At 45.8% G+C, this 18,299-nt stretch overlaps 1 protein-coding gene across 17 annotated transcripts in view; it reads left to right on the plus strand.

Annotated features, from left to right (window-relative positions):
- The window catches only part of Rgs6 (regulator of G protein signaling 6), a 509,370-nt gene that overhangs the window by 331,840 nt on the left and 159,231 nt on the right, over nt 1-18,299 (plus strand). For 16 of the 17 annotated variants that reach the window (XM_060387814.1, XM_060387808.1, XM_060387807.1 and 13 more), the window contains exon 3: nt 15,405-15,504. The exons of the other annotated variant lie outside the window; for it this stretch is intronic. In XM_060387814.1, coding sequence (XP_060243797.1) covers nt 15,405-15,504 — 100 coding nt within the window. The remainder of the gene's footprint in view (nt 1-15,404; nt 15,505-18,299) is intronic. 17 annotated transcript variants of the gene reach the window in all.

Below are 18,299 nucleotides of genomic sequence, written 5' to 3' on the forward strand. Positions count from 1 at the left end.
ATCACTGACAGCACACACAGGGCTGGCCCAGACTAGCCAGGATCTTCAGCAGAGCCCATCTGCAGGGTCAGTCCACAGAGGAGCAACAGCAAGGCAGTTAGTTTGCGTGGGCCTAGAGCGAACATTGTCTGGCTAGAAGTACAGATCATGAAGATTCAGGGTGGGATTCGAGGGCTACCTGGAATGTTTCCCCATACCGGCTGCTCTGGCTTATTGTTGTGATTGTCACTAAGCTTCAATCTACCTTGTTGCTCAAGGAAATCAAGCTACTTGTTTAAGTGACCAAACATCAAGATTTCTGTGCAGTGCTGGGGAGGTGCTCAGTGATAGAGCACTCACCAAATTTACACAAGGCTCTGGATAAGGCAATAAACTGTATGGGTTTTTTTTTTTTTTTTTTTTTTTTTTTGTGTGTGTGTGTGTGTGTGTGTGTGTGTGTGTGTGTGTGAATGTAAGCCACATATGTGCCAATGGAAGCCGTAAAGGGTGTTGGATCTCCTGAAGCTGGCGTTACAGGGGTGCTGGGAGGCAAACTCAGGTCTTCCGGAAAAGCAGCAAGGACTCATGACCACCATGCCATCTCTTCAGTCCCCAGACCACGTATTCGCGAAGGGGTCGGTTCATCTGCTTTGTAATGTGAAAGATGCAGCTAAGCTTTTTTTTATAGAGGGTTGGGTTCAGTGAACTGTTTACCGGAGGGGATTGTCCAGGGAGCAAAGGCCACCAAGGCACAGTGTTTGCATGTGGTATTGAGGGCATTGCTTTCCAGTGAATGGCAAATAATTTACCCACTAAGCCAATTTTCCAGCCCCATGGCCATCATTTCCTTCCTTTCTCTACTTTTCACTCACTCTCTTCCTCCGTTTCTTTCACCACTGGTTCTCTCTTTAAAGAATTCTAGTGGAACTTTCCACTGGCCTTGGACCTCTTTCTTTAGGATGCCCTGCCCTTCGTGGAGGACTGGAAGAGGAGGCATTCTAACTACTGTTGTAACAAATGCTTGACTTTAAGTTCTATGTGGACCAACCAGACAGGGGCTTCTCTTTCAATTCAGTATTATAACATTTCATTCCTTGGAGGAAAAAATAGCAGCTTCCTGATGTGAAATTATTCTGATTATCTAATCTTTAGCATTCCTGGGCACAGCAAAGAGTTAAATGATGCATGAAATCACCTGTCAGCCTGTGTTAGACAGGGCTGTGTTTTCACACCCGGAGGCAGCAGGGAATTATTTAACCAAAGGGACTCTTGGCTCTGCATCAGGCTAGACAGTTTAGCCTGAGCTACTTGGGAAGCAGCTGGGAGCTCCTGAGCTTCTCCTTGGCTGAGGAAACCATCCGACAGACTCTGTAGGCTGTTGCCAGGACCAGGTCTCCTTGAGAACAACTTGAGCTAAGCTCCTGTGGGCTCCAGATGGTGTGCAAAGTCGGGAGGTGGTTCGCAGAGCCTTATGATCTTTGCCAAGGGAGGGAGAGAAAGATGGGATTGGCCATGTTTCAGCCCAGGTGTGGGTCTCACCATCGTGCTGTGAGCTCAAGGGTTGTCGCTGGGATTCTAGAAAGCCCATTTAATGATACCCCCGATTCCCATCTGAGCTTGGGAATAACTCCAGAGAACGAGAAAAGGGAGGCCAGTGCAGATCAACACATCGCCTACATCACCCGTGGCCTAGCAGGGGATGCGGGAAAGGAACAGTGCCGCATGTTGTCTTTGGAACATGAGTGAAGGAAACTTTCTGGCCCACTGCCAGCAACCACAGTGTCACTCCTTCTAGGGTAGGACGCGGGTCCCCTTTTCCCTAGGGATGCTGGGAGACAAAGATGAGCAGGACATTCTGCAAGTTACCTGTTCCTTAAAGAAAAAAGCCAGGGCCCAGTTTCCCAGCTATCCCCTTTGTCCACACAAACTTTGCAGGTTACCTTCTCCAATCCCTATCTGAGAAAAAATGGAGGACATGGCAAGAGACAAGGAATATCGGAAGCAAATCTCTGGGGAGAATGGTACCCCATATATTTCTGGGGAGACAAGGCAGGCTCTGTTCCAGAGGAGTGAGTCAGGGAGACTGCAAAAAGTAGAAGGCATTTAGAGAGCATCAGTACCCTTCTATTTTGCTGGATGAAACCAAGACCCAGAGGCCTTCAGGACTTGCTCCTTGGTATACAGCTGTGTGGTACCTTCTATCCTCAAAGGTCTCCCTCCCCCGCACCGAGATGTGAAGAATACCTCTGAGAGGTTACCTCCAACATTTCACCCCCTTCTTCTCACTATTAGCGGCCAGAGCACCTCTTGCTCCATGGGGCTCCACCCTTTGTGAGTCTCTGGCCAGGTCCCAAACCCCAGCTCCTCAGTCCCACCCTGCTTAGAGGATGCGTGATAATTTAACTGTTCTTCACAGTAAATGATGACATATGAAAAAAATATGATCTGAAATCAAGTCATGTAAAATTGTCTGGTTGGCACTTATTTTCTGAGCAATATAGACTCTCAGCAGAGGCTCGGGAAGGCACCAGCTCCCATCTGAGTCACAGGGCAGGATGGTGGCTTGGGGAGAATCATGGTAGGATTGTACCGGGCTGGTATGTCCTTGGGATCTGATACAAGTCTTTGTCATGCCTGCCTCCAGAATGGCTACAACTCTTCAGCTCTTTGGTCATCTTCCCTTTGTCCTGTGGACACAGCCTCTACCAATGCCTGTCCCTCTTTGGTCACTCCCACTGTCCAAACCCACCACCATCACCACCCTGGTGGGTCTGTGTACTTTCTGCTCTGTAGGGCTGAGGTACAAGCCTTAAAGTACTTTGCTCTGGGCCCTGCTACAGCGAACCCAACTGTGCCCTGCAAAAGGCAAAAAAGGCTCTCCCCATCATGCCCATGCCCTAGGGGAGGCAGGCACATTTGTCATCACATTTCCCAAAGCTTTTTGTTTTATCCCTGCCAGGGAAGCTACCGTACTCAAACAAACAAACAAACAAAAAAAATCCTGAGTTTCATTTTCAGCTTGCAACATACGAAGTAAAACACACACACACACACACACACACACACACACACACACACACACAGGGGGAGTGGAGTAGAAAGGAGAGGGAGGAAGGGAAAGAGAGAAAGAGAGATTTCTATTCTCATCACATCTCCCTATCCCCAAGTGACCTACCTGTTGTGGAAGGCTTTTTAGCTGTCATAAGTTGTTATCATATGGCAGAATCCCCCTCTCTTGGTTGCACATGCATTACCAGCAGGGCAGACTATGCAGGTCTTTCACCATCTCATCAATACCCTAGAACCTCTTCCTCCCAACTCCCCAGAGTTCTGAATGCTCCAGGAGATGGTCTAAAGCCACATGTTATTGGCATCTGAAAGGAGGGCCCTGGGAGACATAAAGGACATTTGAAGAGAGCTCATTTCTGTTTTTAATGGTGCTACCCTTCTCCAAAAATGCTATAAAGCCGGGACACCACCCCTGGTACTCATGTCAACCTCTGTTTTTCCACAAGGGTAGATTTGCCTGAAGTGAAGCTAAGTGCAGCTGTTCCCAGAGCTCTGCACCTTTCATCTATGCCTCAGTGAAGCCCTGCAGCTAGGGAAGCTTGTGGGATAGGTGAGCGCTGAGGACCATTCCATAGGCAAGTCGCAGCTTCCTGCATCTTCTTCCCTAACTCACCCCACCTCTCCCCACGGGAGCATCATTCATCTTGCTGGAGGCAGGAGAGTGTTGAGCAGGACCAAAGCACCCAGAAACCCAAATAGCTCTTGGAGACACCTAGGTTTGGGGGTAATGAGTGATGTTTGTCTGAACTGTACAAACTTTGTTTCTATATATTGCTCATCAAATCTATCATGAAGATACCTGGGGAACCTCCCCGTGAAAAGATGCGATGCTCTTGGAACCTATTCCAAATCCCATGTGGTAAAGCCACCATGGGGGATTTTTGAGATGAGACCTTTGTTGCACCTTCAGTGTCTAATCCTCTAGTTTGCTCTGGCCAGTGGACATTAGACACAGTCTGAGCTCTCCCAAAGCCAGAGCCTTGAGTAGTATGCTGTGTGATTCCCTAGGAAATGGGCAATGTGCAGGAGATCAAATGAGTTAATGCACACATGAAACATGATCTAATTTAGAAATAACTAGGCATTAAGTGTGTGTGTGTGTGTGTGTGTGATGTAGGAAGAGGCAATCGGAGGTGAGGAATAAAAGGGGACAAGAGGGAAGAGGGAATTGGAAAAGTTCATTCCTACAATCTGTAAAGTAATTTCAGGAGTATATTTGTTCTTATAGCTGCCATAGCTGCCATAACTGTCTGATAGCCTAAATAGTAGTTGTCTAGTGTTTCTGGAGACTGAAAAGTCCCAAATCATATCTTGACAGAATAGTTCCTTCTCAGTGTTTGTCTCTATCTGGTGTCAGTCAGCCTTCTGTCCCTGTGACAGAATACTAAAGATCAACATTTATGGCAACTCATTGTGCAAGAGCTTTCCATTCATGGCCAGCTGTCTCCATTGGTTTTGGACGATGGCAGGGTAGGAATATGTGGCTAAAGGGTAAGGCAGAGGGTAAGGCTGCTCACTTCAAAGTGGCCAGGAAGCAGAGAGGCAGAGAAGAGCACTTGGGATAAGGAACAGCCTTCAAGGACATGCCCCAGTGACCCACTTCCTCAAGCCAAGCTTACTCTGTTGATTAGGTCAGAGTCCTCATGGCCCAGTCACAACCCAAAATCCCTTTTTCTGACTATTGCTTTGGAGCCCCAGCCTTTAACACATGAGCCTTCAGAGGGCAGCTGATAGCCAAACCACAGCCTGACCCAAGCCTCTTTCCTTACCTTGCTTTCTCCGTGTGTCTCCATATCATTATTTCTATATTCATGCCTGTCTTCTCATCCAAGTTTTCCCCTTACGTAATAATGCCAGCTGTATTGTATGAGGCTCCACACTAATGACGTGTCAAAAATGGTTACCTCTGTAATGACATCCTTTGTAAATAATATTATATACTAAAGTACCAGAAGTTAGGACTCCATTACATGGACTTGGAACAACCCAACCCATAAAACATGGGGATTCACAAAATCGCAGTAAGAGTACCAATTCATCAGGAAGTGCCTAGGAAGCAGGTTGAACCACCACCATGAGGGTTAGAAATGAGATGTGGCTGTTTTAATGTCATTCTCTCTCTGGAGTTGCTGTTTTGCCCACAGCACTCATTTCCCTAGTCAACACCAACTCCGCCCCCATGTCTTTGTTCTCTGTAAAAGCCTTTCTCAAGGCAGGAGACAAAACCTACCACCCCCAAACCATCGGAGGCAGCGGTCCTAATCTGGTAGCCTGCTGAATTTGGGTCCTTCCTTCACTCTTTTTCGTCCCCTTAAGTACCAGAACCTACAAAATGCTGAAAGAAAAGAGGAGGACCCCACTGTATAGAGAGATAAGTGCCCCGAACTCCATTTGGAACCTTTCTCTCCATCATCCTCTGGGTGACTGAAGGGGAGTAGGTAGCAATATACCTGCTAATAGGAATTTTCCAGAGACTGGGAATGCTTAGTAACTGGGCCATTTCATCCAGGTTTCCCCCTTACGTAATAATGCCAACCACATTGTATGAGGGTCCACGCTATGGCCGTGGACCCCATAGGTGGAGCCTGGATACACAAGGCCCTGCCTGGCTGTCTGCGTGCCTTGCCTCATGCTTGTTTGCCTCCCTCTTGCAGAAAAGCTCCGAGGGGCAGGCTGTAAAAACCACTTAATCTTCGTGATTAACAGAAATAATTGGTGAATGACCCTGCCATTCTCCCGAGACTTTATTGTCAGCTCTTGGTGTTTACCCACTGATTTTGACGGGGAGGCTTAGAGCTCATCAGACAACCTTCCTAATATATCTGATATACAGGCTATCTGATATGTTTCCCCTGTTAAAGGGCCATTTAAACCCCAAGGGGGTCATGATCCACAGGTTGAGAAGCACTATTTTAAGAGATGGGGCTAGGGGAAATAATTGGTTGGGTCTAGTTTGTTCATGCTCCTTCTTAATCAGGTTAAGTTCAGAATTAAATGAGATAAATACAGACCTAATTAAGCCAAGTTTTTTTGGGAGATGAAAAAAAAATAAAAGATTCTCTTTTGGTCCGTGATTGCAAAAGGAGGAGAACCTATACATCTAAAAGTATCCTTTCCTGGGTGTGTGTAAACACCTCATCTTCCCACCGGGAAGACATGGAGTCTTTCCCAAGACGCCCCCTGGGAGCAAAAAGCCCTTTGCTTCCCTTGCCATGCAGTGGAATCTGGGACATGAGGCGTTGTGTCAGTCTGTTTTCTGTAACTGTAACGAAATCCCTGAGCCACACATGAAGAAAATGGCTTGATTTAGTTCACAGTTTGGGGATCTCTCGGACATGAGACCGGCATCTGGTGAGACCTTCAGGGCAGACAGTGGGAGGACCAATGAAAGGATCCCATGGTGGGGCAGAACTGTATTAAAGGGTCACAGCATTAGGAAGGTTGAGAACCCCTGTCTTAAAGGATCCACCACCGCCCAACAGTATCACACCGGGGACTCTGCTTCTACCCCATGGGCCTTAGTTGTTCACATTCAGACCACACCTAAACCATCCTGTCTGATAGCAATAAGTCCGCTTCAGAGAACCTACGATGTGTTTGGTGGAAAGATAGGTTGCGCAAGGATCAAGGAAGAAAGAATGAAGGTGAAGGGGTCCACAGACACAAAGGGTGTCACACAAATGGTGCTGAGAGAGCAGTTTGGATGCCAGCAGGAGCTTGGCATTGCCTTTGTAGCTGGGGAACAGCCAAAGCAAGTTTTCCAGGAAATGACCTGCATAAATTGTCCCAGCCACATTGGTCCAGTGGTTGAGTCTGGAATAGGGAAAGATGCTGAGAATGGCCTGGGGGCCGGGAGGGGAATGAGCAAAGAAGGGTGAGCTATTCCAGAGCCTTTGAGGTCAGACAGGGGACACAGTTTTATGTTCCTTGCTTTTTCCCATGAGGAAGAAATATTAGTAATATTTCAGGTTGGCGGATAGCCTCATTTTTCTTTGAAAACAAGGCCGTTGCCCTCTTGGCAGAGGCAAAGGGAAGGTACTACATATGTTGAGACTTGAATGTTTCTGTAAAAACTCAACATAAGGGCCCTCATGATCAAATTTGGAGCATTTTAGGGTGCCGGCTGAACAATTTGGGTTGTGTTGCCCTATTGGCCTTCATGTTCAAGTCTCTCTGGGTGTGACAGGTAAAATCTGTAAAGTAAAATCTGTAAAGTGGGAAATGCCAAAAGATCTTAATCTTTGCCCGCGTGGATTGGGACCCTGGAGATAATGGGTTACAGTGGAACCAGAATACCCTCTGATCTGTCAGGCCCAAGGCTAACAAGGCCACGGAGGAATCGTGTCGTTATGAATGGATGCATTCCTGACGTCCTCCCAGTCATCTTCCCCAAGTCCTGGCTGTCACAAGTCCTGGCTGCCTATTGGTTTGGCCATTGAACAGTTCAAAAGAACAGAAAGCAGTGTGGGAAGGTTTCCCACTTCCTTTCTGGGAATGCTAACCTGGTTTTGGAAACAATGCAGAATATCAAACATTTACTAGTTTGGGGAGGTGGGGATGGGAAGCCATACAATATGTATTTGTTTTCTGTTATGAACATAATAAATGTCAAACTTAGTGGCTTAAAATAAAATTGAACGATAAAATTTATCCTCTCAGAATTCCAAAGATCAGACTTCTGACCTAGATGTCTCCGGACTAAAATCAACATGCTGGCAAGAGTGTTATTACTCTGTGTGGGTTCTTAGAATCTGTCTTTCTAGAGGCTGCCTGCATTTCTTGGCTTCTGGTTCCTTCCTCCAAGTGGGAAAGTGGGAAACCCTATGTCTTTGCCTCTTTTCTACTATTACATCACTCTCTAACCAACCGTAATCAGGAGCGTCTGATGCTGTCAAAACTGTAAATAAATGGAGCACACCTGAAAAATCCAGAACACTCTCCCACTTGAAGGCCCTTAACCTTTATTACACAGCCCTGGTACCACACGAGGCAACACACTCTCAGATTCCAGGGATTAGGGCACGCTCACTTGTTGAAGAAGGGAATTTTTCTGTTTTTTTATACTGAGTATAAAACTAATATGTGCATGATATGGGCCTGCTTTCTGCACCCACCCCCTTCCACTCAATTAAATGGTTAGATGAATCCCAGTTCTCCCTGAACATGCCCTCATCCACTGGAGTACAGATCCAGGCAGCCAGGTATGGAGCAAGTGTGCCTGGCTTTTCTGCTACTAATCTCATTCTTTGACAGTCTCATGTGACCCTGAACTATTTACCCCACCACCACCACCACCAACAACAACACTGGACTGTTGTTTAGTTCAAAAAAAAAATGCCAACAAGCAGATGACACGCAAATCAGGGGACTTGACCAGTTGAGGATGTGAGGTCTTCAGGAATGCTGGATGTCTTTCTGGCCAGTGTCTTCTGTTCTCCATCCATTGCAGCTGGCCTTCTGCAGTCGGACTTTCCAGTCCACACAGTCCACAGCTCTCTGAAGGGATCAGACCTCTTGTTTTGCAGAGCAACATCTGATGTGTGTGTGTGTGTGTGTGTGTGTGTGTGTGTGTGTGTGACAAGGCTGTCTCTAGCTCAGCCCCTCCCCTCCCACCAAGCTCAAGGCAAAGCTGCGCTCCCTGAGATGTCATGAAGGTGTTCAGTCGCTGTCCCAGAATGCCATTGTTCCCGTTTCTCTTCAATTAAGTGGGAGAATATGTTCCTGTGATAGTAACTTATGAAACACTGTGGGTGGTAATAGTAAAACCATAGCTCAAGGCAACTGGTGGTTTTCATCCATCTGCCTGGCACAGCCCGGATCATGCCAGGCCTAATTTTTGGAGATCCAGCTCTGGTCTCAGCTGGCGCTTGGGTGCCTGTGGAGTTTTTCTTTGCATAGTGACTGAATATTATGAAATCTCCAGATTTCTCTTTACGGAACCAAGTCTCGAAGCAAGATGCCCTTAAATGGAAATACCAAATTTACTTCAGTCTAACAGGAAACACCAATTGATATGATAACTGAAATGGAGAAAAGTCAGAATTCATATAAGAGCTTATGACAAGATACTCTAGGATGCTGTACGCAGGCTTTAAGCAATGCTGTTAAATGAGCACAGCTTGCAGGTTATAGTCAGGGCCTGTTGTCTGTCTTTTTATGAATGTTGCTACCTGCAGGGTCTTTGGAGAAGATAGTGCTAGCTGATTAACCCAACCCCATTTTTATCCTCCCACTCCTCCAAGTGGTTCACGGGTTGGAAAAGCAAAGCACCTTTTCCCTATCCTGTTTTTTAAGCTCAAAGTCAGATATGGAACTCTGCCCTGGCCTGAGACTCAAGCAGACATCTACTGGCTCTTGAACTCTCCCCATTTTATCCCGCCACCAACAGAAATGTGAAGCCTCTCCTTGAAATGAGCCACCATAGCAACGTCAGCAGCCATTACACAGGTTGCTCCTAGGGGAGAAAGCCTGCAGGCTGCTATGATTGTCATTACTGACACAGGGATTTGAAGGTCAGTCCCCCTCAGAACTGTGTACCAGGCATCGTTATAGCCAGAAGATGAAATCCCAAGATTCCCTTCAGGCCTTGAACTGGGATGACACAAATGGATGGTGAATCCTGATGGAATCCATGCTAAGGGCCCCTGGAGCAGAACCCCTAAAGTGCCTCACATCTTGGGCCCAGCCATCCCCAACACCTCCTTCACCACAAGCCTGGATCCCCAAATCATTCATCATATTAGTCCATTATAAAGAAGAATGACTTCTTCTGCCTGGTTTTGGTGTGCTGTGTGTACAATGTATGTATATATGTATGTATGTGTGTATGTATGTATGTATATGGTGTATATGGATGAGTGTGTGTGTGGAAGAGCATTCATATGTACAGATACAGGTATGTGTGTGTCATGATGCACACGTGGAGGTCAGGGAACAACCATGGGCATCAGTTCTCAGCTTCTATCTTGTTTGAGACAATGCCCATCGCTGTATATGGGAGAATGACTGGCCCCATTCTTCTGGGCATTCTCTACCTCTGCCTCACTCACTGTATAGGAACACGGGTGTTACAGGCGTGCACTGCTCTGTCTGGCTTTATGTAACTTCTAAGGGCTCACACTTGGGGTGCTCATACTCGTGCGCTTTGCCCACCAAGCTGGCTGCCAAGCCCACCTACTTGCCTTTTTAACTACAGGAGTGAACACAGGGCCTGGCAGTAAAAGTGGTTAAGAAAAAGATGTGACCTGCCTTCCTGGGAGCCGGATGGGATGGCTCGTGCCCAGTAAAGCATACACACTGCACGTTGTGAATTGTGATTGTCAGCAGCCAGCTCAGCGTCCTGCCTCTGGGCTGACAGGGCCCACAGACTCAGTTTCACCCATCCACCAAACACAAGGAAAAATGAGGTCCTTAAATAAATGCAAGAGCAAAGTAGACATAGGCACTTGATTGCAAAATCAAGGTGAAACACTTGGATGAACAGATCTCCATGCCAGAAGCTCAGGACACCAGTTTATTTACATATTTATAACTTTTATTTATTCATATATTTGTGACTTCCTTCCTTGAAGTTGTAGACATTTTTCTTTTCCATAATTGCACTATAATTTTCCCGCACTTGACATTTTTTTTTAATCCTCTGCTGAGGAAACATTGCATGAGATGAATAAGTTAGTTCTTTGGCTCATTAAATGCACAAACAATGCTAATATGGGCCCTTTGTCATTTCTGACAGGAATGTCATCCAGAAAGGCAGAGATGAGCAGGCCTGGGATGACCAAGAAGGGCCAGTACTGGTGGTTCTTGGTCTGATGTCTCTGATGTCATCTGTCTGATGTAGTCTGTAAAGAAAAATCAGGACTCCACAGTCCTCCCCAACCCCAACTCCAACCTGTGATGCCGTCACCCCTCAGACAGTTTTGTACTGGGCAGGTCACAGCCTCTTGTGTTTTCAAACCGGATTATCTACTTAGTAAAACACTCACATAGCCATAGAGACAGGATAGTGGTATCCAGAGAGCTGAAGCTCAGGTCTCTCTAAACCCCAGGCCAGTCATTCGGTCCCACTGTGGCTTTCATCTCCAAAGAGACAATCACTCTTCCTCCCTCCAGCTCAGGACGAATTCAGTGACTTGTGTCTGTCCCTCATGTTAAAGAAGGCCCGGTTGGGTGGTGCAGCCACAGCTGTCCTTCCGATGTTCGGAGGAGCTCTGCATCTGTGTATCTGTGCTGGGTGCTGAGCCCCCTGTAAAAAATCATCCCTATTACTGGGGCTCACCCAGGCAGAACCAACCAAGCTGGCCAAATGGGTTCTCTGCTTCACCTGGCTGTCAGATAGGGGCCGCCACCTGCTCGTTGATTGGCACGGGGCACAGGGGTCCAAGCAGGTTCCCCGAGACACGGGTCTCCCTATCAAAGGATGTTCTCCCCTAGCAACAAAAGGGATCACAGGAGATACAGCTGAACAGTCACAAAACCATACGTCTGTTCCTGTCTCTCCGTCCCCAGGGAGATGAAGAAGGGTGTCAGCTAAGGCCTTCTGATGACCCCAGAGGGTGGTGAAGTTTCTGTTTGATAGATGTTGGTGAGATACTGGATTCAGGTAGACTTGGGCAGTGATCCCAGTATCCTCACCAGCTCTGAGACCTTCTGGGCCTCCACTAAGGAACTTTTAAGACTGGTGAATAAATTAGACATCTTTTTAAGATACCTGAGGCAGTTGATCCTGAAATAGGTATTTGAAAATGCCTGCCACTGTTTTTATAAGCTCCCGAGGCCTTCTTGGAAATTCTCCAAAGCCTGTGACAGGGAACATCAGAGAGAGTGTCATCATTGTAGCTGGTGATTGTCCATCATCAAGCAGAGATGCCAAACACTTGTCTGAAACAACGGTGGTACAAGCCCCCCCAAACCAGGACAGCCTGTAAGAGTTTTAAAGTAGATGGCAAACACTGTGTCTTGAGTTCCTAGGTTCTCAAAAGGGATTTGGTTCCAAAGGCACCCTAAATCTACAATACATCCATCTGGTGTGGTTTTGGCAATTTTGAGAAATGTCAGAGCCACACTATACTTTGCTGTAAGGAAAACCATCCTAGAGCCAATGGCATAGAGACAGTGGCTTCTTACTTCCGAGTAGGCAATGAAGCTGGGGCTGGGTTGCCTAAGATATGGGGCAAGTCTGTGTTCACTAGGGATGTTTCACATCCTCCTTGGGACATTAACCATCTGAGGTCAAAAGCAAAGCTGGTACACACAGCCAAGCAGACGCAGGCACATGTCACCCTGCATTTAGGAGCAGGAGAGTCTCAAGACCAAGAGACAGTGGATGGATTCTATGTCCACTGTGAGGCCGGGGTAGGGAATACCGTGTGCATCAATATCGCAGCAGAGTCGGACACTAGGACCAGTGAATCTTTCTCCATACGTGTGAGATGCTGTAAGAGTGCAATCTCCTTCACAGTCCAGTGAGGAGCCGCAACCCCCGTTGTTCTGCCCCCCCCCCATTTGTTTCACTCTGTAGCCTGGCTGGTCTTGAACTCTTGATGCACTTGTCTCTACTTCTCTAGTGCTGAAGAGTACAGACATACGCAACCACACCCAGCAAGACTGGTCTTTTGCTCTGGCCATTACCTCTGAGGAGCAGTGTACTTTCTTGGTATTTTGTGGAACACCGTGAGATGCAAACGTCTTCCTCTTTAGTAGATATTTCCTTCTGAGATTCCATCACACGGTGAAGCAGCTGGACAGAGGAGAGAGGAGCCATGGAGAATTCCTTTGTGCAGCTGGTTCTTCCCATCTGGCCTGCGGTGGCAGAGATGGAATAGTATTACTATCTAATGCCTACTCAGAAGTCGAACTGAATTGAATGTTCGGCTTCCCACCGGTCCTCTAAGGTTTCTCTGGCTTTCTCACAGCAGCCATCAATGTAACGGATGCTTCTAGTTTCAAACAGCACACTGGATAAAAATGCACAGATTACTTTTAAAAAGTGATGGTTTTTCTAGCAATAGCTCTCCTTGGCTGTTGAGGAGTGATCTCAGGGTGGTTATTTGGTTGAGTTGAGCATAGAGTTGAGCAGTAGCTGAGGTAGATAGTGGGAATAGGCGTTAGATTCTTTCTTAGACTGTAATTAAACAGAACACACATTATCAGGCTACAGGGAATGACTCTCCTGCCTATGAGATACTCGCTGTTCTTATGAGGGGCTGGGGCCTTAGGATTCTTTCTTGGTCTCTCTTTCATTCATTCATGTATTTATTTAGTGGTACCCAGGATGGAATACAGGATATTTTACATTCTAGACAAATGTTCTGCCTTGGAACTGAACCCTTACCCCCTCTTTCTCTGTACTTTTGCAGGAAAAACAAGGCGGAGGGTGGTTTCCACACTTGGCTAGTTTTCTATGAATCTTGTTGTAAAGCAGAATAGCTCAGGCTTAAAAACCTGAGCCCTGGAACTTACAACTAGACTCTAACTTGGCTCTGCCACTGGGTATCTGTGCGACCTGGTGATGGTTGTGACAATTCTTAACCTCTTGTCATAGCCACTGGTGTTGATTACAGACATTCAGTTTCCCTCTCCTGGCAACCAGAAGACATGAAGCAATGGATCTTGGCTAAGGTGGTATCCTGTGTCTAGCTCTAATTAAAGACTTGTGAGCAGATGCATTCTATGTGTGTTGGTGAGTGTATGTTGAATGCCTGGAGGGCATTCTTAACAGTCTAAATGGTGGCAATGCTCTTACAGCATGTCCTAACTTTGTATCTAACAACATATGTATTGCTACCAAAACAGTTATTAGTCCCATGTCTTTGAGAAAAATCAGTTATCTTTGAAACACAATCATAGCATGTCTAACTAGAGGAAAATAAGTCATAGTCTTAATTTCTTTTTGTGGCAATACCACACTTTATTTTTATTATTATAGTTATTATTTTTAATTTTTTATTATTTAAGTTTATTTACTTTAGATCCTAAGGGTGCCCCTTCCTCTCCTTGCAGTCCCTTTCTCTTCTCCTCCCCCCTTCCCATTTTCCTTTTCCCTCAAAAGAGGGGAGCCTCTCCCCCCTGTATCAACCCTCCTAAGGACATCAAGTCACATCAGGACTGGGCATATCCTCATCTCCTGAGGCCAGGCAAGGCAGGTTTGCCAGAGGGAAGTGATCCAAAAGCAGGCAATAGAGTCCATGTTAGAAATAGCCCCCCCACTAACTCCACTCACCAGGGGACCCACATGAAGACCAAGCCATCCATTGGCCACATATGTGCAGGAGGGCCTAGGTCCAGACCATGCCTGCTCCTTAGTTGATGTCTCAGTCTCTGTAAGCCCTGATGGGACTGGGTTAGTTGTCTCTGCTGGTATTCTTGTAGGGTTCCTGTACACTCCAGGTCCTTCTGTCTTTCCCCCAACACTTCCACAGGACCCCTGGAGCTCTGCCCCATGCTTGGCTGCAAGTCCCAGCATCTGTGTCTCAATCTGCTGCTGGCTGGAGCCTCCCAAATGGCAGTCAAGTTAGGCTCCTGTGATGTCTGTCTTTCTGAGTCTGGGTTACCTCACTTAAAATCTGTGGGCAAATGGATGGAAATAGATTAAGTTTCTATCTTTAAACTTGTGTGATTCCAAGAAGGACTTACTCAGAAAATTCATCCCAACAGTTCAAAGGTATTTCTCTTGGCTACAAAACCGACCTGTGTCCCTTGCACATGCTAACTTCTCACCGTCTCTTTGTTGTCCTACCTCCCTGAGCAAAAAGATCCATATCCTTGTTAGAAAAGTTCCAGTGTCCTATTCTGAACACTTCTGTCCAGGGAATCACATTCAGCTTATGAGTTTATTCCTACAGACTTGTGTCCTCTTTACTCCTTCACTTCCGTGTTCTCTTTCCACCAATAAGACTGCTGCCCATGGTGATCTCTCTCCCAAAGGCATTCCTGCCTGAGCTTCCTAATGACTATGTTAAGATTTTAGGATGAACCTTAGGAAACTGCCGTTCTGGAGGAGCCAAATATGGTAGTGTTCTATGATATTAATATGATACAAATTTATTTTGAATATGAGAAAAAAACTCTCAACATATACATATTGGTGTTCGTGTTGGGTTCTATGAAGAACCCCAAAGCACTTCTCCCTTCTTCCCTTGGTACATACTATAGGGGGTTGTTCCTACAGAGCATTCTCGGACCTCCCCACACCCAGCAGATGCTGGTGCTGTTTCTGGACTGACTGGGTTGGGGGTTTTCTATGATGCCTCTTGTTAGTACTCGAATTATACACACTGGGGCTATTTGGTGAAGGCTTCATTTATTACCACTGTGCAAGAAAACGACTAACACCTCCTTTCTTCAACCTCTTTCAGATTGAGGACATCATTACGAAGATGCAAGACGACAAGACGGGAGGTGTGCCCATCAGAACAGTTAAGAGCTTTCTCTCCAAAATCCCCAGTGTCGTCACAGGTAACACATCCATACAAGGTGTTGGTGACAACCAGAGTAACTACTGAACAGTTGTCTAGAGGGTGATGCGGGGGTGTCTAGCGATCCGAGTAACATGAAAGCCTTTCTCTTTGGAGCTTGACTCAAAGCTCTTAGTGTCTGTCTGTCTGTCTGTCTGTCTCTCTCTCTCTCTCTTTCTCTCTCTCTCTTTCTCTTTAGCAAATACCCACTCTTTGCTGGTTATTAAGAAGCCCTGTAGTGTGATGAGCCTTTTAAGTGTGTGGAGCTACTGCCTCTGGGAATAAACGAACCGACAGGGTAGCAATGTGGCCTGTGGCTATCAACAAATTCAGATGTGCTCATAAAAGTTAAGCAGGCTTCATTTTGTTGGGGGTTGTTCATTTGCTGGTTTCTTTGTGGGATATGATCTTACTATGTAACTCAGGTTGGCCTTGAACCTGTGCTCTTCCCACCTCTGCCTCCCAGGGCTGGGCTGACAGGTGTGTATCACCGTTGAAAGGAAACATGTTGAAAGGAAAGTTTCTTGTTTTGAGACATTTCCCAGGTTCAAATTCTATAAAATGCTTTTACTAAGTTTTTAATTGACTGTGCCTTTTTAAAAATTTCAAAATCTTGCTCCGCCTTCTGTTGTTTTTTGTGATTCCATACAGACAGGCCTGTTTCTTTAAAAATTAATATCATTTTTTGTTTTTTTACACACACACACATGCATGCACAAAGAGTAGAGGTTCCTTTAAAAGCCAGAAAAAATCATCAAGTCCCCTGCAGCTGGGGTTGCTAGTAGTTGTGAGGCTCCCAGTGAGAGTGTGGAAAGTGAGCTCAGGACCTCAGCAGAAGTAGCATGTGCTCCCAACTGCTCAGCTGCCTTTCCAGACCCTTTTCTGCATATTTTATTGTCAAATACATTAGACTCATGCCTATAGTTCCAAAAGATAATAGGTTAATTGCATAGCATCTTACCTTATAAATAACATCACTATCTTAGGGTCTCCTTAGTAAGTGCTAATAAATTGAATTCTCCTCTATTCGCTCTCTATTTTGGTTGAATAAGTCATTGTTTTTCTTCATAGCTTTCTTATATCTTTTGCTATCAAAAAAAAAAAAGTAAATGAATTTAGACAAAAGTTTTGGTGATTCTTTCATTTCCAAAATTTAGCTATTTGCTTTCCAGGAGTTCAGGAGCCACCAGGACTCGGTATTTGTCATGCGCCAAAATGGTTAGAACAATAATTTAAAATATTCTGGTGGTGCCAGTGCTAGTGTGACATGGGGGAGTTGGGAGTGAAAAATGTTGCAGCCACTCTGAAAAAGAGTTTGGCGGTTTCTTAGAGATGTAGACATTCTTTATGCTTCCTAGGTATTGACTCACAAGATATGAAAATACGTCTTGTTCAAGCTGACCTTGGACTTGCTATGTTTTCCACGCATGCCTTGAACTCATAATCCTCTTGCTTCAGCCTCTCTAGTAGTATAATTACAAATGTGTGCCATCATACCTGAAAACGAATGCATCTAATAGAAATAAATAGCTCTTGTATTATTCTAACCTACATTAAGTAAAGGAGATTCTTTGGCCCAGTATATAGACTTGAGGAAGTTGTGAGTTTGGGAAAACATATTCAGGTATAATGCTGGCCAGGCTAGAGTTGAGGTTGGAAAGGGCATCCAACGGTCCTGTCTAGAACATAGTTTGAAATAAGGGATTGAAGATCTGGAGACATTTTATAGAAAAAGTATAAATGGAGGAGTCGCCCTGTCTAAAGACTGACAGGGCACTCCAACTTCCCTGTGTTGATCTGTAAGGCACCCCCCCCACCTCATTAAGACACAGCCTGCTCACCCACACTTTCTATGATTTTGGGTTTGAAGTTCCCCCCATTGACATATCAAGGAAATTTTTTTCACTCCTCCTATTAGGAACTCCTGAGTAAATTCCTAGATAAGTCGATAAAGAAATGCCTGGTGCTCCATCTGTGTGTGAATAGGTTGTGGTTAGGAAGGCTCCAAAGGAAATGTACTGAAATAAGAGATGGGTACATCCAGGAGGAGAAGAAAAAAGGCAAGTGATTCAAACACAATCCCGTTCTTAACAAGTAACAAATGGGGAGCCGCAAGGGTGAGACTTAGCAGACAAATGTTCCTGTGGGAAAATGGATGGACAATTGGAGAGGGAAGAACAAGGTCAAGGACAAAGTAGAACCCAATGTTAGGTCATAACTAAGGCTCATTAACTTGGCAAGCCTCATTTGCAAGAAGCACAGAGCCATGTCATACCAGCTCCCTATCCAAACATGGAGATTCTAAGCAAGATGTCAGTAGAAAGGTCACTTCATTGTCATTCCAAAACCCTCCTCTCTGGACAGCAGATGAGCCTCCTCGGATCTTCTTTCCTGAATAGTAACTGGGTCACAGAGATGATAATTGAAACAAGTGGCGAGACTCCCAAGTTCCCAGTTTCCAACCCTACCCACTCCCCACCTGACCAGCGGGAGACAGACAAATGATCCTGGGCAGAACGCCTGCCAATGCCATGAAAGCAGCCACCTCACACAGCCTTGCCCAGCTGTCACTGACAGCCATCCCAGGATAATTCCCCATGACCTGAATGTCCTAAAGAATTTTCCAGGGATTTTGGAGATTAATGTCCTTCCAGCTACTCTCAGAAACCCAACACCTAGCATGCAGGAGCCCTAAGGGAATTCTAAGCTCATCCCTTTTTTCTTTACAGGCAGGAAATGAGTCCCAATGACATGATGTAATACGTTTGCTTTTTTTTTAAATCATAGAGACAGAAC

The sequence above is a fragment of the Meriones unguiculatus genome, chromosome 7, assembly GCF_030254825.1.
Source record: "Meriones unguiculatus strain TT.TT164.6M chromosome 7, Bangor_MerUng_6.1, whole genome shotgun sequence".
NCBI lineage: Eukaryota > Metazoa > Chordata > Mammalia > Rodentia > Muridae > Meriones > Meriones unguiculatus.